General features: G+C 46.5%; 1 protein-coding gene across 1 annotated transcript in view; it reads left to right on the top strand.

Annotated features, from left to right (window-relative positions):
* Positions 1-12,283: 12,283 nt before the first annotated feature.
* The window catches only part of Otoa (otoancorin), a 65,331-nt gene continuing 52,171 nt past the window's right edge, over positions 12,284-25,443 (top strand). Inside the window, exons 1-8 of the mRNA XM_032895636.1 lie at positions 12,284-12,374; positions 13,253-13,281; positions 13,374-13,404; positions 13,522-13,549; positions 14,800-14,887; positions 17,405-17,536; positions 20,050-20,285; positions 23,509-23,612. Coding sequence (XP_032751527.1) covers positions 12,284-12,374; positions 13,253-13,281; positions 13,374-13,404; positions 13,522-13,549; positions 14,800-14,887; positions 17,405-17,536; positions 20,050-20,285; positions 23,509-23,612 — 739 coding nt within the window. The remainder of the gene's footprint in view (positions 12,375-13,252; positions 13,282-13,373; positions 13,405-13,521; positions 13,550-14,799; positions 14,888-17,404; positions 17,537-20,049; positions 20,286-23,508; positions 23,613-25,443) is intronic.

Genomic DNA, 25,443 nt, shown 5'->3' with positions numbered 1-25,443 from the left:
ATGCCAAGCCCTGCTGTCCTGAGAGGTGTGGCCCTGGCCCCACTGTGTCCAGACTCAGCAGTAGAGCCTGCAGCTCAGCAAGTGAGGACCCGAGGGCCAGGCGCTGGGGACCGGAGTGAACAGACGGAAGGACGGTAGGCGGAATGAGGGTGCACAGTCTTATGGGCTCCTAGGCATGTGTAGGATGACAGGAAGGTGTGCGTGTGAGATGGCACTTCTCAGAACCTGCATAATAACACATCAGTAACAGAGACCCTTGCAAGGACACCTGCATCAACAGTAGCATCAGTCACACATAATAGCTACCGCAGTTTGAATCCCGAGAGCCAGGCTGGGCTGCGAGCTTTGGGGGTGTTAAGGGTGAGGAGGTGATATTTAATGCTTGCCTGGCTCCTGTGAGGAATTGTGAAAAGATGGGCCCAGTGCCCACTGGATGTAGACTTGGTTCGTTTTGCACTGGGAAGTAGATGCAATCCCCACACACATGCTAGGTGAGAAGGCTCTTCCACTGAGCTGGGCAAGCTCTGCCACATTTATGAATGACTAAAAATATGTTTGCGTGTCATCCTGGGATGTAAAGATGGAAAAGGCCAGAGAGGTTAAGGAACTAGCTCAGGGGCACACAGCCAAGAACTGGCAGTCCCAGTCTAAGCTGTGATCCCATTCCTGGGTCGTTGCTGAATCCCTGGGTTTGGGATTTGGTACTGTTGAGCCTGTCAACATGTGTACTTCCTTAGCCCAGGCTTGGCTCTGTCACCGATTAGCTGCACAGCCTTGGCCTGCTCACTTGACTTCTGAGAGACAGCTTTCTCATTTGTGAAGCTGGCACAATGGTGGTGTTTACCTTAAAGTTTCTGCAAGAGTTTAGTGTGGCGATGCACGTGCAGGGCACGTCCCTGGCTGCCTCATTCGGTGTTCCTGGGGGCCGTGAACTGTGGGGATCCTGCAGCTGTGTTTTAGAGTGTGCACTGCCATTGCCTTGCCATGTGAGGTTTTCCAGTGCCCGAGCTCGCCTGTGAAACACAGCAGAGTAAACAGGGGGAGGGACTCAGTATGGGGGACACCTGGTGAGGAGGGTACCCAGGATCCTGACGCTGACATGGCTGAGAGTTTGTGTTCTAAGCAGAGGGGGATAGGTAGACTCCCACACCTCTCCCTACAAACTCTATCCCTCCTCCTCCACCCCCAACTCAGCAGCCCCAAGCGAGGGGGCTCCAACATGAAGGACTGAAGTCAAAAGGAAGTTCATTTAAGGTGGGCGAGTTTACCCATGCCTCAGGCACAAAATGTCTTTCCTTGTTTTGTTCTTGCTTTTGAGAAAGGGTTTTATTATGTAGCCCAGGCTATCTAGGAACTGTATTCATACATTAGGCTGGCCTTGAACCGGCATTGATCCTCCTGCCTCTGGACACTCTCCGGCGTATTAGGATTGGATTACAGGCACATGTCAGCCTGTCACACTCAACTGAGAAATAATATCTTTTATTTATTCGTGTGTGTGTGTGTGTGTGTGTGTGTGTGTGTGTGTGTGTGTGTGCGTGTGTGTGTGTAAACTCTTCCAGAGTGTGTCCATAGACCCATATGTGGTGCTCATGCCACAGACTTTAAATGGCGCTGCCTCACAACAGTGATAAACTGTTGGTAGATGTCTGGGTGGCTTGTCTCAGCTTGAAGGAACCTCCGAGCATCACTTCTCACTCCACAGGGGACTAATTGCCAGGTCCAGGGCCTGAACACCTTGTTTCTGACTTATCTGTGACTTACTGTTTTGGAGATGTTAAGTTGGAAGCCGGTCTGTTCCAGTTGGCAGGACAGCTAACCACTCCCTCAAGTGACCTCTGAACTCTGAAGTCTCTGCCGACTGCTGCTGTCTTCATCTGAGGTCCGGCTGGTGGTTTGGTGGACAAGGGCAGGGCCACAGAGAATGCTATCAGCTGTCCACCACCAAATGGCACATGCCTTACCCTCTCCTTTCAATCTTTTGACCAGCCCTCTAAAAGAGAGTACCCCAAAGGGCCTTTAATTAGAACCAAATCCCCAGTTGACAGTGGGCTGGGGTTTCACTGGGACTGAAGACATTCTGTGCCCAGAAAGAGGAGTGTTTATTTCGTAATCTTAAACCTCTCACAGAGGTAACAGGATCAACTTAGCCGTCAGCACAAGAAGCCTCATTGTCTGGGAAACTGGAGGACTGAATGGGGCCGATGGCCCAGAGACACGTGACCAAAGAGAAGAGGGAAAGAGGCAGAAGGTTCCCTAACCACCCAAATCCAGGAAGCTATTGTTGGAGCTCATCATAGCGGTCCCCAGGAGCAGCTGGTGGGCAGAATGCGGGTTTTCAGTGTCTGGAGGCTTTGAAAGTGATGTCATGGTCTGCTTTGCCCTGGAAAGTCAAATGAGCGCACTTGTTTTTTGAGATTCCCTGGGGGGACAGAACAAGCCACTAATGTAATAAGTTAGGCAACACTGACAAAGGTTGGACTGGGGAACCCTGGGGTGCCTGTAATCGGTAGATAGCACCAAACTTACATCATCACCAGAAGTTCCTGTCGCTACCGAAAGAGGGCGCCCCTGCTACCTCGGGACTGGAAAGATGGAAACATTTTATACACGGATTCACAAGGAAGGTTGAAAACAATTTAATTGGAGTTTTAAGAAACACATAAAAAAAGGGAAGGTGACAATCCCAGCAAGCCAGTAGGAGGAGGGAGAGACAGAGAAAGTCACTCCTTTAAGGTGCAAATAGCTTACCCGGAAGGGACAAGCACTTCTGAGAGTTCTTTCCTGTTAGTCCTGTCTAGTTTTTTCCAGTCCTTACTTCCCTCTCACATTATCGCCTCTCTAGGGGTTGATAATGGGGGTGTGGCCTGCCTGGGAGTCTGCAGAAGCAATGTGTAATTTGTTTCCTGTCTTCATACTATGTGACAGCCTTAAGCATCCTGGTGGGTGCTTCCTCCTGGTATGAAAATGTAAATTTCATATGTAGAATGCTTATGTTTTGAAGAAACATTATTATTTCTTTCTACCTTTTTTTTCCTTTTACACATTTAAACAAACATCTGTGGTCACCACCATCAGTATACCCAAGCACCTGAGTCAACAAGCTTATAAAGAGGAAAGGTTTATTTTAGCTCAAGGGTTTGGAGGCTCCTCCGTGACAGCTTGGTGCCTGTGATGAGTCAGCACATTGTGTCTGGAATGTTTAGTGGAGCATTAACTGCTCACCCCATCGTCCAGAAAGCAGGAGAGGAAGAGGGAGGCTCTGGAATGCCACAATCCCCTCTGAGCACATAGCCTTAGTGACCCAACCAAGAGCATTTCCACAAAGGTTCCTCTCAAAGGCTCCACTACATCCTATGGAAGATGTGCCATCCTGGGAACAAAGCCTTTGACACGAGCTTTGGAGGTGGGGGAGGTGGAGCATCCTTGGTCGCCCACACCACGGTTCTATTCTTCACTCATGAGCTGAGCAAACCGGGCAGCTCTTCAGCTCTTCAGAATTGACCAAAAGGTGTGATTTGCTGACCCCTCCATTAAGACATCAGATGGATCAGTGCAGGCACTTGCTGCCAGGCCTGATGGCTTGACTGCTATCCATGAACTCCACATGGTGGAAGGAGAGAACCAGCGTCTACAAGTTGTCCTCTGACTGACACACAAACCCTATTGCATGCCCTTCAAGATAAATAAATAAGCGCCCAATCATTTTAAAAGATGAGGGCTCCTTAGACAATGTGACAGCACAGTTTCACCATCAGATTTAAAGATAGTAATTATTCTTTGAAAGATGCACATAGCTCTAATTTCTCCAGTTGTTTGTGATTGTCTCCTCTTCCTCCTCTTCTTCCTCCTCCTCCTCCGTTATTCATATTTTTTTTTGGTTCTTTTTTTTTTTTTTTCAGAGCTGGGGACCGAACCCAGGGCCTTGTGCTTCCTAGGCAAGTGCTCTACCACTGAGCTAAATCCCCAACCCCTATTCATATTTTTTTAATGTGATGGGTAGCCCAGATTGGCCCTAAACTTGCTATATAGTCAAGGGAGACTTGAACTTTGGCCTTCATGTCTCTGTCTCCCAAGGGCTAGGATTCCAGATGTGTGTCAGCATGCTTGGATTCTGTGCTGCTGGAAATTTAGCACATGGCTCTGAGTGCTAGACTAATGGACTGTGTTCACAACCATAATCATTTTCTTAATGTTATATTTGAATCAGAGTTCAAACTAAGCACATACAATATGTCTCTGAGGCCTACCCCGTCCACTTGCATTGCAGGAGGAGCTAGCTTGATTGTTCTGACTATTTCCCAATTTTTTTCCCCATCTTTATTAAATTGGGTATTTCTTATTTACATTTCAGTTGTTATTACCTTTCCCGGTTTCCAGGCCAACATCCCCCTAAACCTTCCCCTCCCCATCCTCAACCCATTACCACCCTCCCCCCAACAATCAGGTTCACTGGGGGTTCAGTCTTGGCAGGACCCAGGGCTCCCCCTTCCACTGGTGCTCTTACTAGGCTATTCATTGCTACCTATGAGGTTGCAGCCCAGGGTCAGTCCATGTATAGTCTTTGGGTAGTGGCTTAGTCCCTGGAAGCTCTGGTTGGTTGGCATTGTTGTTCATAAGGGGTCTTGAGCCCCTTCAAGCTCTTTCAGTCCTTTCTCTGATTCCTTCAATGGGGGTCCCGTTCTCAGTTCAGTGGTTTGCTGCTGGCATTCACCTATTTTCTGTATTCTGGCTGTGTCTCTCAGGAGAGATCTACATCTGGTTCCTCTCAGCCTGCACTTCTTTGCTTCATCCATCTTATCTAGTTTGGTGGCTGTATATGTATGGGTCACATGTGGGGCAGGCTCTGAATGGGTGTTCCTTCAGTCTCTGTTTTAATCTTTGCCTCTCTCTTCCCTGCCAAGGGTATTCTTGTTCCCCTTTTAAAGAAGGAGTGAAGCATTCACATTTTGATCATCCGTCTTAAGTTTCATTTGTTCTAGGCATCTAGGGTAATTCAGGCATTTGGGCTAATAGCTACTTATCAATGAGTGCATACCATGTGTGTCACTCAGGATGATATTTTCCAGTTCCATCCATTTACCTATGAATTTCTTAAAGTCATTGTTTTTGATAGCTGAGTAATATTCCATTGTGTAGATGTACCACATTTTCTGTATCCATTCCTCTGTTGAAGGGCATCTGGGTTCTTTCCAGCTTCTGGCTATTATAAATAAGGCTGCTATGAACATAGTGGAGCATGTGTCTTTTTTATATGTTGGGGCATCTTTTGGGTATATGCCCAAGAGAGCTGGGTCCTTAGGTAGTTCAATGTCCAATTTTCTGAGGTACCTCCAGACTGATTTCCAGAGTGGTTGTACCAGTCTGCAATCCCACCAACAATGGAGGAGTGTTCCTCTTTCTCCACATCCTCGCCAGCATCTGCTGTCGCCAGAGTTTTTGATCTTAGCCATTCTGACTGGTGTGAGGTGGAATCTCAGGGTTGTTTTGATTTGCATTTCCCTTATGACTAAAGATGTTGAACATTTCATTAGGTGCTTCTTAGCCATTCAGCATTTCTCAGCTGTGAATTCTTTGTTTAGCTCTGAACCCCATCTTGTAATAGGGTTATTTGTCTCCCTGCGGTCTAACTTCATGAGTTCTTTGTATATTTTGGATATAAGCCCTCTACCAGTTGTAGGATTGGTAAAGATCTTTTCCCAATCTGTTGGTTGCTGTTTTGTCCTAATAACAGTGTCCTTTGCCTTACAGAAGCTTTGTAGTGTTATGAGATCCCATTTGTCGATTCATGATCTTAGAGCATAAGCCATTGGTGTTTTGTTCAGAAAATTTTCTCCAGTACCCATGTGTTGGAGATTCTTCTCTACTTTTTCTATTAGTTTGAGTGCATCTGGTTTGATGTGGAGGTCCTTGATCCATTTGGACTTAAGCTTTGTACACGGTGGTAAGAATGGATCGATATGCATTCCTCTACATGCTGACCTCCAGTTGAACCAGCACCATTTGCTGAAAATGCTATCTTTTTTCCATTGGATGGTTTTGGCTCCTTTGTCAAAAATCAAGTGACCATAGGTGTGTGGGTTCATTTCTGGGTCTTCAATTCTCTTCCACTGGTCTATCTGTCTGTCTCTGTACCAATACCATAAAGTTTTTGTCACTATTGCTCTGTAATACTGCTTAAGTTCAGGGATAGTGATTCCCCTGGAAGTCCTTTTATTTTTGAGGATAGTTTTAGCTATCCTGTTTTTTTCTTATTCCAGATGAATTTGCAAATTGTTCTGTCTAACTCTCTGAAGAATTGAGTTGGAATTTTGATGGGGATTGAATTGAATCTGTAGATCACTTTTGGTAAAATGGCCATTTTTACTATATTAATCCTGCCAATCCATGAGCATGGGAGATCTTTCCATCTTCTGAGATCTTCTTCAATTTCTTTCTTCAGAGGCTTGAAATTCTTTTCGTATAGATCTTTCACTTCCTTGGTTAAAATCACACCGAGGTATATTGTATTATTTGGGACTATTATGAAGGGTGTCGTTTCCCTAATTTCTTTCTCGGCTTGTTTCTCTTTTGTGTAGAGGAAGGCTACTGATTTATTTGAGTTAATTTTATACCCAGCCACTTGGCTGAAAGTGTTTATCAGGTTTAGTAGTTCTCTGGTGGAACTTTTGGGATCATTTAAATATACTTCATATCATCTGCAAATAGTGATATTTTGACTTCTTCCTTTCCAATCTGTATCCCTTTGATCTTCTTTTGTTGTCTGATTGCTCTGGCTAGGACTTCGAGAACTATGTTGAATAAGTAGGGAGAGAGTGGGCAGCCTTGTCTAGTCCCTGATTTTAGTGGGATTGCTTCAAGTTTCTCTCCATTTAGTTTAATATTAGCTACTGGTTTGCTGTATATGGCTTTTACTATGCTTAGGTATGGGCCTTGAATTCCTGTTCTTTCCAGGACTTTTATCATGAAGGGGTGTTGAATTTTGTCAAATGCTTTCTCAGCATCTAATGAAATGGTCATGTGGTTTTGTTCTTTCAGTTTGTTTATATAATGGATCACGTTGATGGTTTTCTGCTGTTTCCCATCTTGACTGTACCGTTGGTACTTGGGCAGCCTGACATCTTAATGACCCAGTCTTGTCCTCCTCCAGCCCTACCATGTGTTATTCCTTAAAAATCTCCTTTCTTTCTGTGCTTGTCTCTCTTGTGATCTCATTTAGGTCTTGTGTTGAAATATGCTGGTGGCTGTGTGTGGATAGCTTCTGTGTGAACCACTCCCTCACTCTGCTGACTGAGCCTTGTCTTTCACAATACCTCCCATACCATATATTCAGTAGCGCCCTCGGAATGAGAATGCTCAAAACGGAGTCCCAGGGATTCTTTCATAAACTGGTACTTAGGTGCTTTCCCCAAACTCCTCCTTTTTTTCTTTTTTTTTTTTTTTTTAACATGCTCAGATCGCAAATCCTTGGGGTCATCCGTGGTGTCTCTCTTTCGTCCTTTACATCTGAATGTTTGCGCTTCACTTTTGACTATGTCTGGACCCAACTAAGTTTCCTGGCGCTCACTGCCTGGGGCTATGTCCTCAGCACTTCTCTTGTCTCGGCTGCTTTCCCTGATACAGCCCCTGTCCCGTCCATGGAGTTCCAGATGTTCAGGATCCAGTTAAAGACCAAAGCAAGATGTTTCTGTGCAGGGCAATAACAGGATGTCTGAGAGGAGTCCTTGTGAGAATCCAGCATCGATAGCATAGCAGAAGCCAGAGGCCCCCGACCAGACCAATGACTCACTGCAATGAACATTTGGGAGCAAAGAGGTGTGGACAAAAGGGTATATACCATGGGACACACTGTGACACACTGCAGTTTCCACAGTGAGGTTTTTTTCTTTTGCAGGGGAAGTTGCAAGGGTGAAGGGTGTGTACAAGAGGCGGGGAGATGAGTGGGACTGGGGTGCATGATGTGAAATCCACAAAGAATCAATGAAAAGTTAAAAACTAATTCCTGTGCCAATGCCCTTCCACGGGCTCCGCCCTGTTTCAAAGCCGAGGGCGTTTCCAGCGGCTCCTAGCTTCATCCCCTTCCTTCCTCACTCTTGTGTGGTCAATGGGACAAGGTGCAAATAAATCATGCTCCCAACTCCAAAGGCCTTTGTGTTTCTTTCTGGAACTTTCCCCCCTCAGATAATCCTGTAATCTGTTCCTTCCTGTCTTCAGACCTTCCCCGCTTGGGTTACCATGGCTCCTGTTCCTTCGCTGCTTCCTTTTCCTCTGCGGCATCCATCTCTGCCTGACATAAACCGAGTTATTTGATTGCCTATTTATTTTATTCCTGGCTCTCCAACACATCAGCTGGGATATGGCTCTGCAAGCTGCCGTGTCCTCGGGAGTGTAGAATAATGCCCGGCCCACAGCGATGCTCGATAACATTTGATAAATGAATGTATGGAATAAACACACAGCTGTAGAAATGTACCTTAGCCATGCCTGGTGCTCTTATAGAGAGATATTGGCTTTCTCTCCCAGCTAAATGTCTGTCTTAGAGAAGTCACAGAGGGCTGCCTGGAAGACTCAGGACTTAGAATGAGTTGGGTGAGCCAGGCCAAAAGGGAGGAGGGATCTTTACAAAGGACCTTGACCTGGGAGATACGCACAAGGAAGTAGGTGCTATGATGACTAATGGGTTTTCTCCGAGGAGTAGAGAGAGTGACACTGACAGGCATGGCCTGACACTTGGGAAACTGTAGCCTGACCTCCTTGATGATTAAAACTCAAGTCGGAACTTCCGATCAAAGCTCCATTCCGAATGACTAATCTGTTCTCAAAGGGCACTGTCAGCTGGGTACCAGTGCTGGTGAGTCTTTGTCAACTTGACACAGACTAGAGTCACCTGAGGAATTGCCTCCATCTTGGTGGCCTGAAAGCACAGCTCTGGGGCATTTCCTTGGTTAAGGACTGAGGAGAGCCCAGCTCTCTGTGGGCGGGGCTATCCCTGGACTGTGTAAGAAAGCAGACTGAGCGAGCCTGGAGAAGCAAGCCAGTAAGTAGCACTCCTCCATGGCCTCTGCTTCAGTTCCTACCTCCAGGTTCCTGCCTTGGCTTCCTGGGATGATGGACTGTAAGCTGCAGGTCAAATTAACCCTTTCCTCCCCATGCTGGTTTTGGCCAGTATTTAATTACAGCAACAGAAAGCAAACAGTACCACTTAATACTCCATTTTACAGCTGAGAAGATTGAAGTACAGAGAGGTGAAGCAAGTTGCTTGACATCAACACAGCTAGTGAGTGGGCAGAGGTGAGCTAGAAACCAGACCAGGTGACTACAGCCCATGGTTTCTCTTTAGAGTTCCACCTTTGGGAGGTATGCCCTAGACGTAATACTATCCAGAGGTTTAAAACAGATTTCAGTGAGATTGGTAAGTGTGACTCTATGCAGTACCCACTGCCATCCAGATATAGAAACCCCGTCTTAGGGACTGGAGAGATGACTCAGCAGTTCCAAGTGGAACACCGCTCCTCCAGAGGACCCAGTTTGAGTCCCAGCAGGCACGTGCACTTCCCAACTGTCTGGAACTCTAGTTAAAGGGGGGATCTGCTGCCCTCTCCTGGCCTCTGCAGGCATTGCACACATATAGATGCCGGCAAACACTCAAAAACACGAACCAAATAAAATAAAATAAAATAAAATACATCTCCATTGTCCTTCCTAAAATTCTCTTGTGCTCTTTTGCAGCATGGCTTCCTACCATGCCCCAGAGTGTCCCAGGTGCTTCCTGGTGCAGTATATCCTTTTTTTTTTTTTTAATGTGTGGGTGTGCTCATGCACACATGTAGTGGCCAGAAATTGACATCAGGTTCCTTCCTCAGGCACTCTTCTTACTGCCGAGACAGGCTCTCCCACTTTCTTTGAACCTGGAACTTTCCAAGTCAGCAAAATTGTTTGGCCAGCAAACCTCAGGGATCTTTTGGTCTCTACCTCCCTAGCACTGGGATTACAGCATGTATCACCACTTGTGGCTCTTGGGCTCTGGGGATCTGAACTCAGGGTCTCGTGCTTGTATTACCCATAGAGACACCTCCTCTAGTCCGATTTCTAGGGTTTTTTTCACTCTGCGTATTACAAATATTCGTCCTTTGTTCTTTTTCCTGGGGACTATATGATTTCCTTTCATTTGTGTGATTAAAATTGTTTTATGTTTTGAAATACACACAGATTGATAGGAAATTAAAAATGTGGAATGGAGTCTCCTCACATCTTCTTTGTCTAGTCTCCTCCCACAGTTCCTCTTGTGTAAGCATAGAGCAGTATCTTTTTTTTTTTTTTCCGGAGCTGGGGACCGAACCCAGGGCCTTGCGCTCGCTAGGCAAGCGCTCTACCGCTGAGCTAAATCCCCAACCCCCATAGAGCAGTATCAATCCACGAGGTGTTGCAGCCTCCAGTGGCCATCCCTGAGGCAGTTCTGCCCTGAGGCGGCTCTGCTTGGTGTCTGAAGAACATTTTCTGCTCTAGCTGTGGGAATTCCCCTGCTCCTGGTCAGGAGCTATACAGCCTTCTGTGGTCCCATTCCTCTCATGTCAGGAGGCATTTCCATCCTTCGTGTCTTGAGCAGCCCTTCCTCAGACTTTCTCTGCGCAGCGTGCTCCTCCGCAGGTGCTCTTCCCTGGACGTCCAACTGGCTTTCCTGAGCTCTCATTCTGCCTCTCCAGCTTGCCTTGTGGGCTGAGACTCAGGAGGTAGCAGGAGTGGTCCTGGGCTCAAGTTGTCTGCATCTCCTCTCCAAGAGACCTTGGTTTCTGATTCCTGCTTTCAGGATCCTGAAACCATTTGTCACATATTTTGGTTGGTCTTCTAACTCCCTAAGGTGGTAGTTTAACTTTTTTGTTTTGTTTTGTTTTTTTGAGACAGGGTTTCTCTGTATAGCTCTGGCATCCTGGAACTCATTCTATAGAGCAGGCTGACTTCGAACTCACAGAAAGAGAACGGCCTGCCTTTGCCTCCCAAGTGCTGGGATTAAAGCCACCACTGCCTGGCTGGGTTTAACTTTTTTATTGCTGAGTGGTGAGTGGTGATCCGTTGGTTCCTTTGAGTGGCTATGCTGTCTTTAACTCTCCAACTCTCCACCTGTTGGACATTTGGGTTGTTCTCATATTTAGCTGTTACAAATAAGGCTGAACCCATCTTTGTATCCACGTGTTTCCACTTTCCTTGGCAAAACCACAGATCTGATTTCCTTTTCCTTCCTTCCTTCCTTCCTTCCTTCCTTCCTTCCTTCCTTCCTTCCTTCCTTCTTTCTTTCTTCCTTCCTTCCTTCCTTCCTTCCTTCCTTCCTTCCTTCCTTCTCTCTTCTTTCTTTCTCTTTTTCTTTCTTTCCTCATTTCCTCCTTTTTTTTGGAAACAGGCTGCCCCTGAACTTACTAGGTAGCTTAAGATAACCTTGAATCTCTGATTTTCTAGCCTTTCCTTCCTGAGTGCTGTGATCACAGGTGTTTGCCTCCAATGCCAAGTTTATGATACTTGAGATAGAACTTAGAGCATTATGCGTGCTATGCAAACTCTCTACCAACAAAGCCACACCCCCCAGCCCCGAAATTCCTTGATCATAGAGTACCAAGTGTGTAATGTTATAAAACTCTGCAGTTTTCCAACCACAACACAGCCGACATTCGGTGTTGCCAGTCTGCCTCTTTGAGTCACTTTAATGACTCTGTGTGTGTGTGTGTGTGTGTGTGTGTGTGTGTGTGGTTGCATTGTGGATTTATTTTATGCTATGTTTTATCCTGGGGATAATAGGAAGAAAGGTGACATGCATAGATTTAAATTCTGAAAACAACCATCTGTCTTTTTAAAAACCCACAAATGGTGCTTGCTTTGAGCAGAGCCCTGTTGGAAGCGACTCACGTTTTGTGTGTGTATTGGACACTTTTATATCTATTTTAAGAAGTTCAGCTCTGTTTTCTGTTTGACCTGTCTTCTGACTGGATTGTAGGACTTCTTACATTCTGCATCTGGAGCTCATGTGAGAGATGGTGGAGTGAGTGCTTTGAAACACCCTTCTCTTCTGGGTGCTGTGGAACAGGGGTGGTGGTAAGCATAGAAATGGGGTATTGAGGTCACTGGGAGAGTGAGGAACATGTCTTAGACATAGCCTGGAATCAGTACATTATTTAAAATGTTTTTGAGGAATTTGGTGTCTGCATGGCCCCTTTGCTCCAGAATATTCTTCAATATATTTTTAAAAAGAAAATGAAACCTGGATCACCTTTGCGCTTGACTTAACTGCAGGAGGATGTCTCGGGAACCTAGGATGTACTCCCTTCTCCTGGTCCTCTTCCTGAGCCATGGAGGTGCGTGTCAGAGAGAGCCAAGCTCCAGGCAGGGTAAGTCTTGAGGAGAGAGACACGCACAACTTTCACGGCTTCTACATATTTTAGGGGATGTAGCTGAATAAGTCAGTTTGGGGTTATGATGTATTCTGGTGGGGGTGGAGAGTGTTTGCCTGTCTGTGGGTTTGTGTAGGGCTTTGGGGATAGTATACGTGGTTTGTTTTGTTTTCTATGAGTGCGTATTATTTGTCTAAATAAGTTCATTATGACATTTTCATATCTGCACACGATATACTTTAGGGGAATACACCCCAACACCCTATTCCCCCATTCCCCACGAGTCCAGTAGATCCCACACATGAGGGAAACTTGCAGTGCCTGTCTTCCTGAGTCTGACCCATGTTGATTAACCTGCCGATCTCCAGTTCCGATGTTTCTCCTGTGAATGACATAACTTCATTCTTCTTTACGGTCATATAATGCTCCATTGGGTGTGCAGACCACATTTCCCTCACCAGTATTTTGTTGATGGATTTCCGGGATGGCCCCACATCCTGGTAATTGTGAATATTGCCACACTGAACACGTATGTGCAGATATCTCTGTGGGATGCTGCCTTAGCTGTCTGTGCTGCCTTAGCTGCCTCTGTGTGACACGGAGTGGGTCATACAGTAGTTCTACCGAGGTTTTCGGGACACCTCTTTCCTGATTTCCACAGAGTCTGGACAAACTGACACTCTCAGTGGCAGTTTAAAGGTTCTTGAGTGGGGGGAGTCGTAAACCAAGGTTTTCTCACTCTGGCCATAGTTCTTGCAATGATTACACTCATGAAGGCCTGCGTGGCTTTTGTGGGGCTCCTGTGGTAGCCACGTTCGCCTTTGTGAAGGTCGTACTGCTCGGGTCTAGTCACGTATCCAACGGCTTTCTTGCAGATTTACATCCATTGTTGCAGAAAATGGCGGTGAGTGCTCCAGTTTTATTTTAATCAAAATCCCCTCCACCAGCGCTGCCAAATTTGCATGTTATACTTGATGTTATCTCTCTGCCTTTTAGGAAGAAATAATAGAGGGAAGCTATCTGAATGGTAATGTCCCCGCTCTGTCCCCATGTGTACCTTCTGAGACCTTCAAACAGAATACGGATGTGGTGTCTGTGGAGTGATTCCGTTTAAAGCTGTCTCTCCATTTTGTCCCCACTGTAGCGTTACTGGATCTCGCACTGTTTGAAAGGTAATCTGCCTCGGGGGAGAGGGGATGGGGGGGAGGGAATGGAGTGTTTTCCTAATAACTGTTGGTTAGATGGAGCTTCCTATTTGAGAAAAATAGTATGTGCTATTGCAAAGAGCACCAACCAATGTACACTGATTTAGTTGACACTTGCTCCTGGAACACTACTCCTCCAGTGATGGAGCTTAAGACCAAGATGCCTGAAGGGCTCCTGAGGAGGCGACATCATTCCCAGTGCTGGTGCAGAGAAACAGATCTGTGTTTACTACGTCCCTCAGGCTGGGGCTGCCCCTCAGGCTGGGGCTGCCCCTCAGGCTGGGGCTGCCTCTCAGGCTGGGGCTGCCCCTCAGGCTGGGGCTGCCCCTCAGGCTGGGGCTGCCCCTCAGGCTGGGGCTGCCCCTCAGGCTGGGGCCACTTATTATCCTTTTGGGTAGAATAATGAAGCAGGGCCTTGGGGAGAGTGAGTGGAGGCTACACAGCTGGGGAGTGGCAGAGCTGGAGTGTGACCCCCTATCAGGCTCTGGGGCCAGCTGCCACCATTGTCCTCCTCTGTGCTGCTCAGGCCTGTGTGAGAGACTGGAGAGGTGGGGTGCTGTGACAGTGTGGCAGAAAGAAAGTTGTCAACATTAAATCTTACTATGCATTCTATAAAGGAGAGAAAATGGGGGCCTCCAGTCCCTTGCAGAGACAACGAATCCCATCAAGGTGAGAGGCAAACATCTCTCCATCATGAGGACACCAATGGGAGGCTTTAGACATATTCTCTCAGGCTACAGTTTTATTTATTTACATATTATATACCCATCCATCCATCTGTTTATCTACAACAAAAAAAGAGGTCATAAAAAAAACCTGTTTGTATCAGAGGGCGGAGTTACGTGTCTTTAATCCCAATGCTCAGGAGGCAGAGGCAGGTGGATCTCTGAGTTTGAGGCCAGCCTGGTCTACAGAGTGAGTTCCAGAACAGTCAGGGCTACACAGAGAACCCTGTCTTCAAAAACAAAGCAACAAGAACAAGAACAAGAACAAAGCTCTTTGAGGGGCTGGGAGATGGCTCAGGCAGTAAAGGGCTTGTCTCACAAGCATGGCAACCTGAGTTTGACCTCCCCAGAGCCTGCATACAAGTTTTGGACATGGTGGCACATGCTGGTAATTCCAGTGCTGATGCAGTACAGACCTGGAATTCCAAGGATTTGCTGCCAGCCAGTCTAGCTGAATTAGTGAACTCTTGGCCCATCTGTCTTTGCTTGAAGCTCCCATGTCTGGACTGCCGACCTGTCCCACAGAGTCCTTGCCTATCTGAACTCACGGAACGTGGCCTTCACCATTCCCAGCTTGCAGGTGTGTATGTAACACAGGTTCCTACATTCTATTGGTCACATCAGTGCACGTCAGTTGTGCACTGAGTGGGAACTGGAGGGACTTTGCTGATAAAGGAACAGCAGGAGTGTATCGCACTTTTCTATTACTGTAGCAAAATCCACAAGGCAGGAGAGAGTTTCGGGTTGAAGGGAGGGTCAGTAGTTAAGAGTGCTTGCTGCTCAGTCGTGAGGACAAGAGTTCAGATCCCAGCACCCATGGTGGTGATCCACAAATACCTGGATTCCATATTCAAGAGATCTTCCGACCTCTGCAGGTGTCTCTACACACATGTGCACACATACTCACACAGGCACATGCACACACATACACAAGTAAAATCAATCTTTTTTAAAAAGAAGGATTTTAATCTTCTCCGTAGTTTAGGGGGTAACAACCCCTCAGCATGATGCTGGTCCCTGCAAAGGCATGGCTGGCGTCTAACGGCATTAAATGGTGAGTAAACCTGTGAGAGGGAAGGATCACGTGGGGACATGGGAGCCTGGGGCAGGGATCATGGTCAAGCTCACTTTACTCCTCTCCTAGGAACTAACCAGTGTCTCATGGGAACTGCCTCAGTTCCTTCCATGGGCCGTGTCCCTACTGCCTCCCACAAGGTTCCACTTCTTAAAGATGGCATCGCCTCTTAATGTCACCTCCCTGGGAACTGAACTCCTGATGAATCAGCCTTGGGAGATAAACCACACCCAGCATGCATTGTTTGTTGGTGACAGCAGTGGACATTTGTCGAGAGCATCAGAAGGGCACAGTGTGTGTGTGTGTGTGTGTGTGTGTGTGTGTGTGTGCACGTGCATGTGTGTTGTTTGGGCATGGATGGTAGCACACAATGATACCTTGAGACCAGCATGTGAGACCCAGGATGCTATTTCAGTGCTGAGTCACCATTACTTTGTTTAGAAAACAAAACATCATGGGCTAATGAGTAAATGAACAGCATAGTCCTTTGTTATTTCTTGTTTTAATAAAGACAGATTATTAACAGACATTCACACCAGAACTGCACCCAGAGGGCTTCTCGATCACTAACTGCTTGCTCACCCACCAGCTGGAGGGGCCGTTGGGCCCCCATTGCATCTGCCTTCCTCTCTCCTAGCAATGCACTTAGCAGTAAGGAGCAGCACCCTTCTCTCTGACAGCAGGGTTTCCCATAGCGGCCGTGTATTGCTGCTACACACCTATCTTCACTCAGCATCTCTACAGTCTTGGCAGGTTGGCACAGATGTAGACACCGAGAATGAGGTGGGGAACTAGACGTTACTCCACTGTTCTGAGGTAGAGACAGACATGAAGTAAATAACTCGTTAGGAGGAGAGAAACATGACGGGCTCTACTGAGCGCTTCTGCGCTAGGCACCATCGAGAAAGCCAGAGACATTTCATCCTCACAACGCTCCACGTGGTGGGCACTGTTTTCCAGATGTGAGTTCCGAGGCCCAGAATGTAGGATTGCTAACCTAGCAAATACAAATACAGGATGTGAGGGCACTAGAGGTGCAGCTCAGCTGCTAGTGTGCTTGCCTAGCATTAGTAAAGCGCTGAGCTTGATCTCAGAATGGCAGGAAATGGGCGTGGCACGCACCCGTGATCTCAGAGCTAGGGAGGTGGAGACCGAAGAATTCCAAGTTTAAAATCATCCTTGACTGCACTGATTTTGGAAGCAGCTGGGGTTACATGAAACCCAGGGACTCAAAGACAAAGCACAACACTTAAACATACCATCTGTAATTAAATAATAGAAGCTCAGGTAAGTGTGGACCTGAAGGTTTGCATAGATGTTATCTGTCCTTTTTATGCAGTGTTTGCCCACGGGCATTATTTCACACTGCCCTCCCAGAGCATATTTGTGTAAGGGATATTTAAGAAACTGAGGCAGGGCATACAACTGTAACCCCAGCACCTGGGAAGTCCAGAGTGTGGACTTAGGGCCAGCCTCGACTACCATAGTAAGATTGCTGTCCCTAAAGCTGAACAACAGCGGCAACAAGATCCAAAAGCTCCTAAATAAAAAAGAAAATAAGTCCAAAAGTGGCAGAGGAGAGGCTTGCAGAAGAGGCTGGTGGCCTGACAGGGCACTGCAGACAGTCAGTTCATTCTGCCTGGGTTTTCTCCTGTGCTTAGTTAGCACTAGGGTTTGAGTGGTAGGAAACCAGAGATACTCAGCTTCCTTGGCAGAAGTGGGCCACCTAGGACAAGGACGGGGCAGACCACGGAATTGTGAAATCAGGCTGACCACTGGAGGGGGAAAGCACGCCCAGCATTGTCTGTTCTTTGCATTTCCTAAGTGGACTTGGAAATCTGGATTTCGTAAGGAATCCCCCAGCTTTATAGCCTTAGGAACCACTAAAACTGCCATATTCCGGCTGCCTGCAAGCTGGTGGGCTCTCTGCAGGGCGGCAAGGGAAACCCGCTGGGCTGCTGGCCTTGGTGCTGACCCACTCCTCAGTCTTCAGTCCTCAATGACTGACTCTCCCACGCGCAGGCAGTCATGGAAACCCATCTGGAACAGTATCTGTACCAACCGCAGAAGCTGCTGGAGGACCTAAGGGCCACTGATGCTCAGCAGTTCCACACCGCCATGAAATGCCTTCTGGAAGACAAGTGGGGCCACCTGGTAAGGCTCGCCTGGCAACTCCCCACGAGGAGTAGCAGGGCAGTTGACATTTGCTGGGCCATTTTTGACTGCTTCCTCTTTTCTCCATCACCACTCCAGTTTGGGACTTTAGGACCTGGCTTTTTCCCTTTATTTCTCCATGTTACATTGTTTCTACTCTTTTTTTTCATTGTTTCTACTCTTAAGGGCACTAAGGGTACTAAGGGTCTTCTAACCCTTTGTAAGCGTCTGAGGATGATTGCTGTGGTAAGGGGAATAAAGAAAGAATTGTCCCTGTCCTTAAGGTTACCCAGCACCCCTGACACTCAAGTTTGAAACCTAACACTATGTATGGTGCACATACATAGACACAGAGAAAACTCTTATACACATTAAGATAAAAACAAACTAATCTTTAGAAAAAGAAGGAGGGGGAGAGTATGAGGAGGTGGGAGGAGAAGAAGAGGAGAAAGAGGAATTAGAAGAAGGGTTCTCAACTCCATTTTGGAACAGTGATTCATATATATGCAGCTCTCTAAAATAAATGGACACTAGCCCTCAGCTTTGGAGCCTCAGGGCATTCTGGGGCTTAGGGATCTTGCTCTCCGTGCCTTGTGCGTGTCACTAAACTTGTTTTGTGGTCATTGTCAGCTGCTGCTTGCCTTCGTCCTGAGCTATATCACGACTGAGCCACCTCTCCAGCGCTGAAATGTTGATTCTTATTATTTTGATTCACACAGGTTTTGGGAGGACTTAAACACTTTAATAGTTACATACTTATTTTTTTTTTTTCGGGGCTGGGGAATCGAACCCAGGACCTTGCACTTCCTAGGCAAGCGCTCTACCACTGAGCCAAATCCCCAACCCCTTACATACTTATTTTTTATTTAATTATTTTGGTAGTGCTAGGTATCAGACCTAGGGCCTCAGGAGTGCTAGGCAAACTATGGCCCTAAATCCTAATCTGTCTTACTTTAATATTAGTTATTAAAACTAATATTCAGTTCAGTATGAATAGATTTCATTAGAAATGAACATCAGGTTTTAAAAATGATTCCATTTAAAGTCTTATAAAGATACATTGTAATGTTTATTGAGGCTTTTCTACATATGAGATATTTTTCTAAGGGAATGACCAGCAAGAGACAAGTGAGGAAAAATATAAGGTTCGTAGGCCACACTTCCCCCAGTGTTAATTAATTCTGATATTAGGTATGGGTATGTGCCAATAAAACTTTATTTATAAAACCAAGTGGTGGGCCAGATCACCTGTTTGTCATTGCTTTAAGGGTTTAGCATTCCTGAATTAATTTAATCTTCTCCACAGCATTCTTAAACAAAGTTAAGAAGACTATTACCACTTAAAGCCAGGCTTGCTGGCTAATGCCTGCAGTCCCCAAACTCGACTCAGGAGGCTGAGGCAAGAAGAGATTTTGACATCATTCTGGGCTACATAGAAATTTTCAGTCCAGTCTGGAATACAGAAGCTCATTCTGTCTCTCCTCTCCCTCTCAAAAACACACACACACACACACACACACACACACACACACACACACACACACACACGGGAAAGACAGACTGAAGGTTTAACATGCAGAACATAGTAACCTCTAGTGGCACAGCTTGGAAAACTGAACCTGAGGTTGGAAAATGGGTTCTTGCCTGGAGAAGCCAAGGGCCTATCAGAGTGATGTTTTAAACACCCTGTAAAACAAATCACAGGCCACAAAGGAAGTCAGTTCTCTTGAAGAGCACTTCCAGAAAGGCCCAGGATAAACACAGAGGTAAACTGTGTTTCTTTAACAGACCCACTAATAGAACTCAGCAGCAGGTCTAGTGACTTCTGGAACTTTCAACAGGCGTTGACCAGAAAGATGTCAAGATGTCTGCAGTGACCGTAGTGCATTGTGAAAATGCCTATGATTTCTGTTGTGACAAAAGGTCTGCTCTGGCTGCAGAGCCTGGTGCCTGTGCTCACCCCTGACCACAAGTCAGTTCTGTGCTAATGACAGTGAAAGTGTGACAGTCATGAGCCAAGCCACCTAGGATAGGAAGAGCCTAAGGTGATAGAAACTTCTAGAAGTTTCCCCCTAGCAGCATGGTATGAAACTCTGACCCTGAAATTCTTCATGCTTCCAGTGCTGTTGAGTCAACAGGCAGCTGTCATGTGACTAGCATGGTTTGGATATGGAATGTGCTCCATAAGCTCATGGTGGTCCCCAGCTGGTGGGTCTATTTTGCAAGATGTGGTGAAAATTTTAGGAGATGGGGCCTTATTGCAGATAGTAGGTCTTGGGGGAGGGCAGGTTTTGAAGATTATGAATGGTTACTTCCGGTTCTCTGTTTTCTGTCAACAATACCTTCTACAAGTTCCCACCCCTGTCATGTTCTGCTTAAGCACATGGGACCGAGTGACCATGAACCAATCCCCCTGAAACCAGGACACCAGATAGACACTTCTCTTTCACGTTGTATTATAGTGCACTCTGGCCACACAGCTACAGCGGCTCTAGTTTCTCTCCTTCCTTCAGGACCTTGAGGACATCGTCATCAACTTGGGAGACATTCGGGACGAGGCCCTTCAGAGCCCTGGTGTGAACCGCAGCCTGTTTCTCATCACCCTGGAACGGTGTTTCCAGGTGCTGAATGCCTTGGAGTGTGTAGAGGTCCTGGGCAAGATGCTCAGAGGGTCCTCCGGCAGCTTCCTGCAGCCAGACATCACAGACAGGCTACCCCAGGACCTGCACGAAGATGCCTTTAAGAACCTGTAAGCCTTTTCCTTTGAACTCTTAGTTCTGTAGGCTGCTCAGGGGCTGCTGTGAGGATTCAGGGAGGTTAGTATCCAATAAGGTGGTGGCACAGGTGGGCATGCATCTTCTGAAGCAGAGCTGAGAGATGCTTTGATTAAAACTGTCTTCTCTCTCAATTGTAGTCATCTGGAAACTGTTCTAGTTTTGGTCACATCTGTTTACCACCTGCCCTGTGGTCTCTTTTGTGAGTTTCTTTACTATTCTTTGCCCTTTCCACTTAAGAAACCTGGGGAATGGCTCCGTGGTAAAGCATTTGCTGTGCAAACATGGGGACCAGAGTTTGGATTGCCCCAGTTCATGTAAATGGCAGGTGGCTGTGTCAGCTTGCCTGTAGTTCCAGCCTGGGAAGGCAAAAACAGGACCTCCCCAGAACAAACTAGTTAGGGAGCCTAGCCTTGTCAACAGGTTCTGGGCTTGGTTGAGAGACTCTGCCTTGCGATAAAGTGGAAAAGCAAGCAACGAATATTCCTAACATCATCATTAGCCTCCATAGGGGCACACATGTGCACCCACACACATGCAAACAGACATGTGCCACACACGTAAATACATGGAAAAAAATTAAAGAAAATTTGGCTTCATTTCCACGAATGGAAAATCAGTAATTTTGCTTTAAGTAAAAAAAAAAAATAATCTTAAAGCACACTGGAAACCAGTGCCACAATATCCTCACTACCTACATTGCTCTCCTGAGCATCTTGGTCAGCTGTTGGCTGGGTACCTTGGTATCTCTGGTGGCTGGGACTTCCAAGGTCAAAGCATGGCAGGTTTGGTACCTTTCTCCTTTCTGAGTCATAGGAGTATCTTCTTGCCATGTTCTCTCATGGCAGAAGGGTTGCAAGAGCTCTCTGGAGTCTCTTAGCCTGGGACACGGAGTCCAGTCATGAGGGCTCTGCCTCCTGATTCTGGGGGTTTAGACTCCTGACCCTGAGCTGACTCGCCCCAGGTTTTCTCTTACCGTCTTACTCTACCTACCTACCCACCCTTTATCTTCTTTACGAGTAGGAAATTTAAGGGTGGAGACTGACTGACCCCCTCTAGGGCGGTCGCATTTTATGAGGAATGGGGAACAGCATTTTGCTGTTGGTGGGAAAGCTTTCTCTTAAATGATGCTTACCACTTTGTTTGCTTGTGTGCTTGTGTGCTTGTGTGTGTGTGTGTGTGTGTGTGTGTGTGTGTGTGTGTGTGCGTGTTCCCATTTTCCTTACTTTTCAACTATTCTTGCTCTTAAAAAACAAAACAAGGTGCTAGAGACAGGGCGCAGTGGTTAAGAGCACTTGCAGCTCTTGCAGAGGACCTGAGTTTGGTTCCTAGTCTCTGCGTCCAGTGGCTCTCATCCACCCATGACTCCAGGTTGAGGGAACCCGAGGCCCTCTTCTGGCCTCTGCTGCCACCGCACACATGTGATGCACATACAGTTAAGCAGTCACACACACAATAAAATAAAAATCGAAGCAAAAAGCCAAGGGGAAGGAAAGAACGAGATAGAACAATACAAAGACAACATTGTGTGTGGGTTAACGGCAAACTTGTATATGCGCATATAGAATGACTGGAAAGGGGGCTGCTGGGAAAGCTCCTTAGGAAAGGTGGATGGATCGTTGACATGGTAGGTTGTACTCATGGTGTGGGTGTGAGCAGAGGAAGGCTCCCAGGACACAGAGGTCTAGAAGGTTTTCAAGATGAGCAGGAAGGGGGCTGGAGAGATGGCTCAGTGGTTAAGAGCACTGGCTGCTCTTCCAGGTCCTGAGTTCAGATCCCAGCAACCACATGGTGACTCACAACCATCTGTAATGGATCTGATGCCCTCTTCATGGAGTGTATGAAGAGAGCAATAGTGTACTCACATACATAAAATAAATAAATATATCTTAAAAATAAAAGATGAGCAGGAAGGTTGGGCAGTGCCAGAGGCAACCAAATGGTACGTCCTGTTTGTACCAACTAGGACCTCTGGGTTGGGTGAGATAATGGTGACTGGAGCCAAGGGGTGATACAGCAGTGGCAGATCAGACTGCAGTGGCTTAGAAAGAGACGAGACCACTTCGCACCAGCAGGGGTTATTTATCAAGGCACCAGAGACCAACAGGTGCTGACCACGATTAGAGAAATCAGAGGTGGGCTGTGGCGATGTTGGGACCACACTGTGGGGCACAGCTGCTGCGGAGACAATGGGTACCTCCTTAAGGAGCTAAACAGGAGGATGGGGTGTGCAGCTCACTGGAGAGCACACCCACTGCATGTGCGAGCTTTAGGTGCAATTCCAAGCAGCAACAAAACAAAGAAGCAAGACAAAAGGTGAACACAATCTAAATGTCTGTTGCTGATGACTGGAGGACCGAAATCTAGTCTGCCCATATAATGGAATATTATTTATTCATGAAAAGGAATGGATGGTGCATGGTTCATATGTCAGCCTTGAAAACATCCTGTGAGTGCAAGAAGCAAGACCCAGAAATGACGTATGGCATGACCCCACTTATATACAGTATCCGGAACAGGCAAATCCATAGAGAGGAAGTGGATTGGTGGCTTCCAGGAGCTGGGGAGCCAGGGGTTGAGGGGTGGCAGTTAAGGGGATGGAGTTCCTTCGTAAGCTGCTGGGAATGATGGTGATGGTGGGCTTTAGTGAATTCCAGATGTAATCAAGTTGACAGCCAAGAGCGGCCATCACACATCCACTCTCACACTATACATATGTAAAAGTCAGAAGCTAAGCTCTGTGCATGCTGTGTTTGGAGCTTGAGTTAGCTCACATAAGACCATACTTTCTAGTTTCATCCACTCTTGAAAGTATCATGACTTCATTTTCTTGAGACATGGTCTTATGCAGCCAAGGCTGGCCTCAAAATTGCTGTGAACCCAAGGCTAACCTTGAATGTACTCTCCTGAGATTCTGCTTTTGGGAGTGCTGGTGAATTGTATACTTTAAATAGGTGCGATATAGGGCCTGTAAACTGTATCTCAAAAAAAAAAACTATTATACACACAAAAGGAACTAAGAGCTGAGGAAGCAGAGGCAGGACCTACAGGATGCTCTTTGGAAAACAGTCAATACGGCAAAGGCATGTGGAGGGTTTCAGCGTGGCAGCCCTGGGTACAGTGCTCTCACAGCTCCTTCAGGGTGGATGGGCGTCCACCTGTGTATCATTAATAGACACCCATGCCCCTGTGTCGTAGGTCTGCAGTGTTCAAAGATCTCTATGACCAGACTTCAGCTCACACCCAGAGAGCTCTCTACTCATGGATGACGGGGATCCTGAGGACACCTTTCAACGTCACTGGTGAGACCTGCCTGCCAGGGGATGGGGGTTGGTTGGAGTAACTTCTAGGGTAATTCCACCCTCCAGAAGGTGCTCCATGTCCCCAGTCTGGGTCGCTTTCATTGCTTTTATGAGTTCCAGTCCATCAGCCTGATCCTCAAATGTTCACATTTCTGAAACGTCTGTCTTACAAGTAGCTGTTGTATGTCTTTGTTCTGTGGTGACAGCTTACATTTGATAAGAGTCTCTAGAGTAGGCTCTCTATGTGTGAAGTGTTCAAAATCTGTGTAAAATGTGTGCATTAGAGTGAGATAAGATAGTTTTGGTTAGAAAATTTTCTGTTGGTTCTTGACAACCAAAGCAAAGGTTCCTTGGGGTGCATTGAGGTGCTTTTATTTGACTCACACATTGTGTGTGTGTGTGTGTGTGTGTGTGCATTTGAATGTCTCTGTATGTGTGAGTGTACACGTTTGTGTGCAGAGATCAGAGGACAACCTAAACGGTTGTACCTCGGGTGATCTCCATCCGTTTTGAGACAAGCTCTCTCACTGAGACCTAGGGCTTGCTGGCTAGGTGAGCTGGCTGGCCCCAACCCCAGGGATCTGTCTGTCCCATTTCTCCAGTGCTGGAATTTCAAGCCTATGCCATGCCAGGCTTTTTTGCTGCTTTATTTGTTTTTCTTTGTTTATTTGTTTGTTTGTCTTGTTTTTTGAGACAGAGTCTCTGTCTCACTATGTAGCCTTGACTGGCCTGCAACTCACTCTGTAGACCAGGTTGGCCTGGAACTCACTATGTAGATCAGGCTGGCCTCAGACTCATGCAGCTCTATCTTCTTCCACCCCTCTAGTGCTGGGATTAAAGGCACATGCCACCATGCTTGGCCAGTTTTTTTTTAAAAAATGTGTTCTGGGTATTAAACCCAGGTTCCCTTGTTTGTTTGAGGAGCACTTTACTAATGTGCAATCTGTTGTGTGCACTGAGCATGTATAGACTTTTCACTTGTGCTCTCCCCCTGAACAATATAACACAACAGCTATTGGCATAACATGCTCACTGTGTTCAGCATTAAAGAATGCTATAGAGATGATTTAAAGAGTGGGAGGGGGACGTGTATTGATCACATGCAAATGCTAGCCAATTTATATAAGGGACTAGAATAATCAAGGAGTTGGGTATCTTCATGGGGTCCTAGGCTCATAGCTCTAGGGTGGTTATGCTTCATGCTACTGCAGAGAGTGAGAGAAGAGAGGGAGAGAGAAAGACAGGGCATCCTGGAGGAGCTGGTTAGCTGGTCAAATGATGAGTCCTGGGCTCAAGTGAGAACCCACTGCCTCAAAATATAAGAAGGGGATGGATCAAGGAAGACACATTCAGCTGCTGACCTTTACATGTGCATGTACATACACATGTCCACACATATATGACCACTCACACACATATACACCATGTGCACATACCCATGCCAGAAATGAATAAATATTTTAGCTTATTAAACCTATAGTCAGACACTGAATCTTGAAAGCAGGCATGGATGATGGATGAACGAGGAGGCTTGCATCCTGGTAAAGGCTGTATGGACATTGGTATTTGAGCTAATATAATGTTCATGATTTACCAAACATTAGTGCTTTTTAATTTCTTTTCAATCATATAAAAACTGTTCTTGGTTTTCAGATTATATAGAAACTAGGTAGCCTGGGCTCATCCCATGGGCTAGGGTTGGCCAGTCTCTGAACTTAGAAATCAGTGAAGACTTCTCCAATGGATGCCATCTGGATTACGTCCAAGATGAAGGGATTGACCCTATCCTGTGAGGGGAGACATTGATGGTGAGGGACAGCAGGCACACTCA

This window comes from Rattus rattus, chromosome 2 (assembly GCF_011064425.1).
Source record: "Rattus rattus isolate New Zealand chromosome 2, Rrattus_CSIRO_v1, whole genome shotgun sequence".
In the NCBI taxonomy this organism is placed as follows: domain Eukaryota; kingdom Metazoa; phylum Chordata; class Mammalia; order Rodentia; family Muridae; genus Rattus; species Rattus rattus.
The sequence above is the reverse complement of the archived record's forward strand: the minus strand, read 5'-3'. Positions and strand labels throughout refer to the sequence as shown.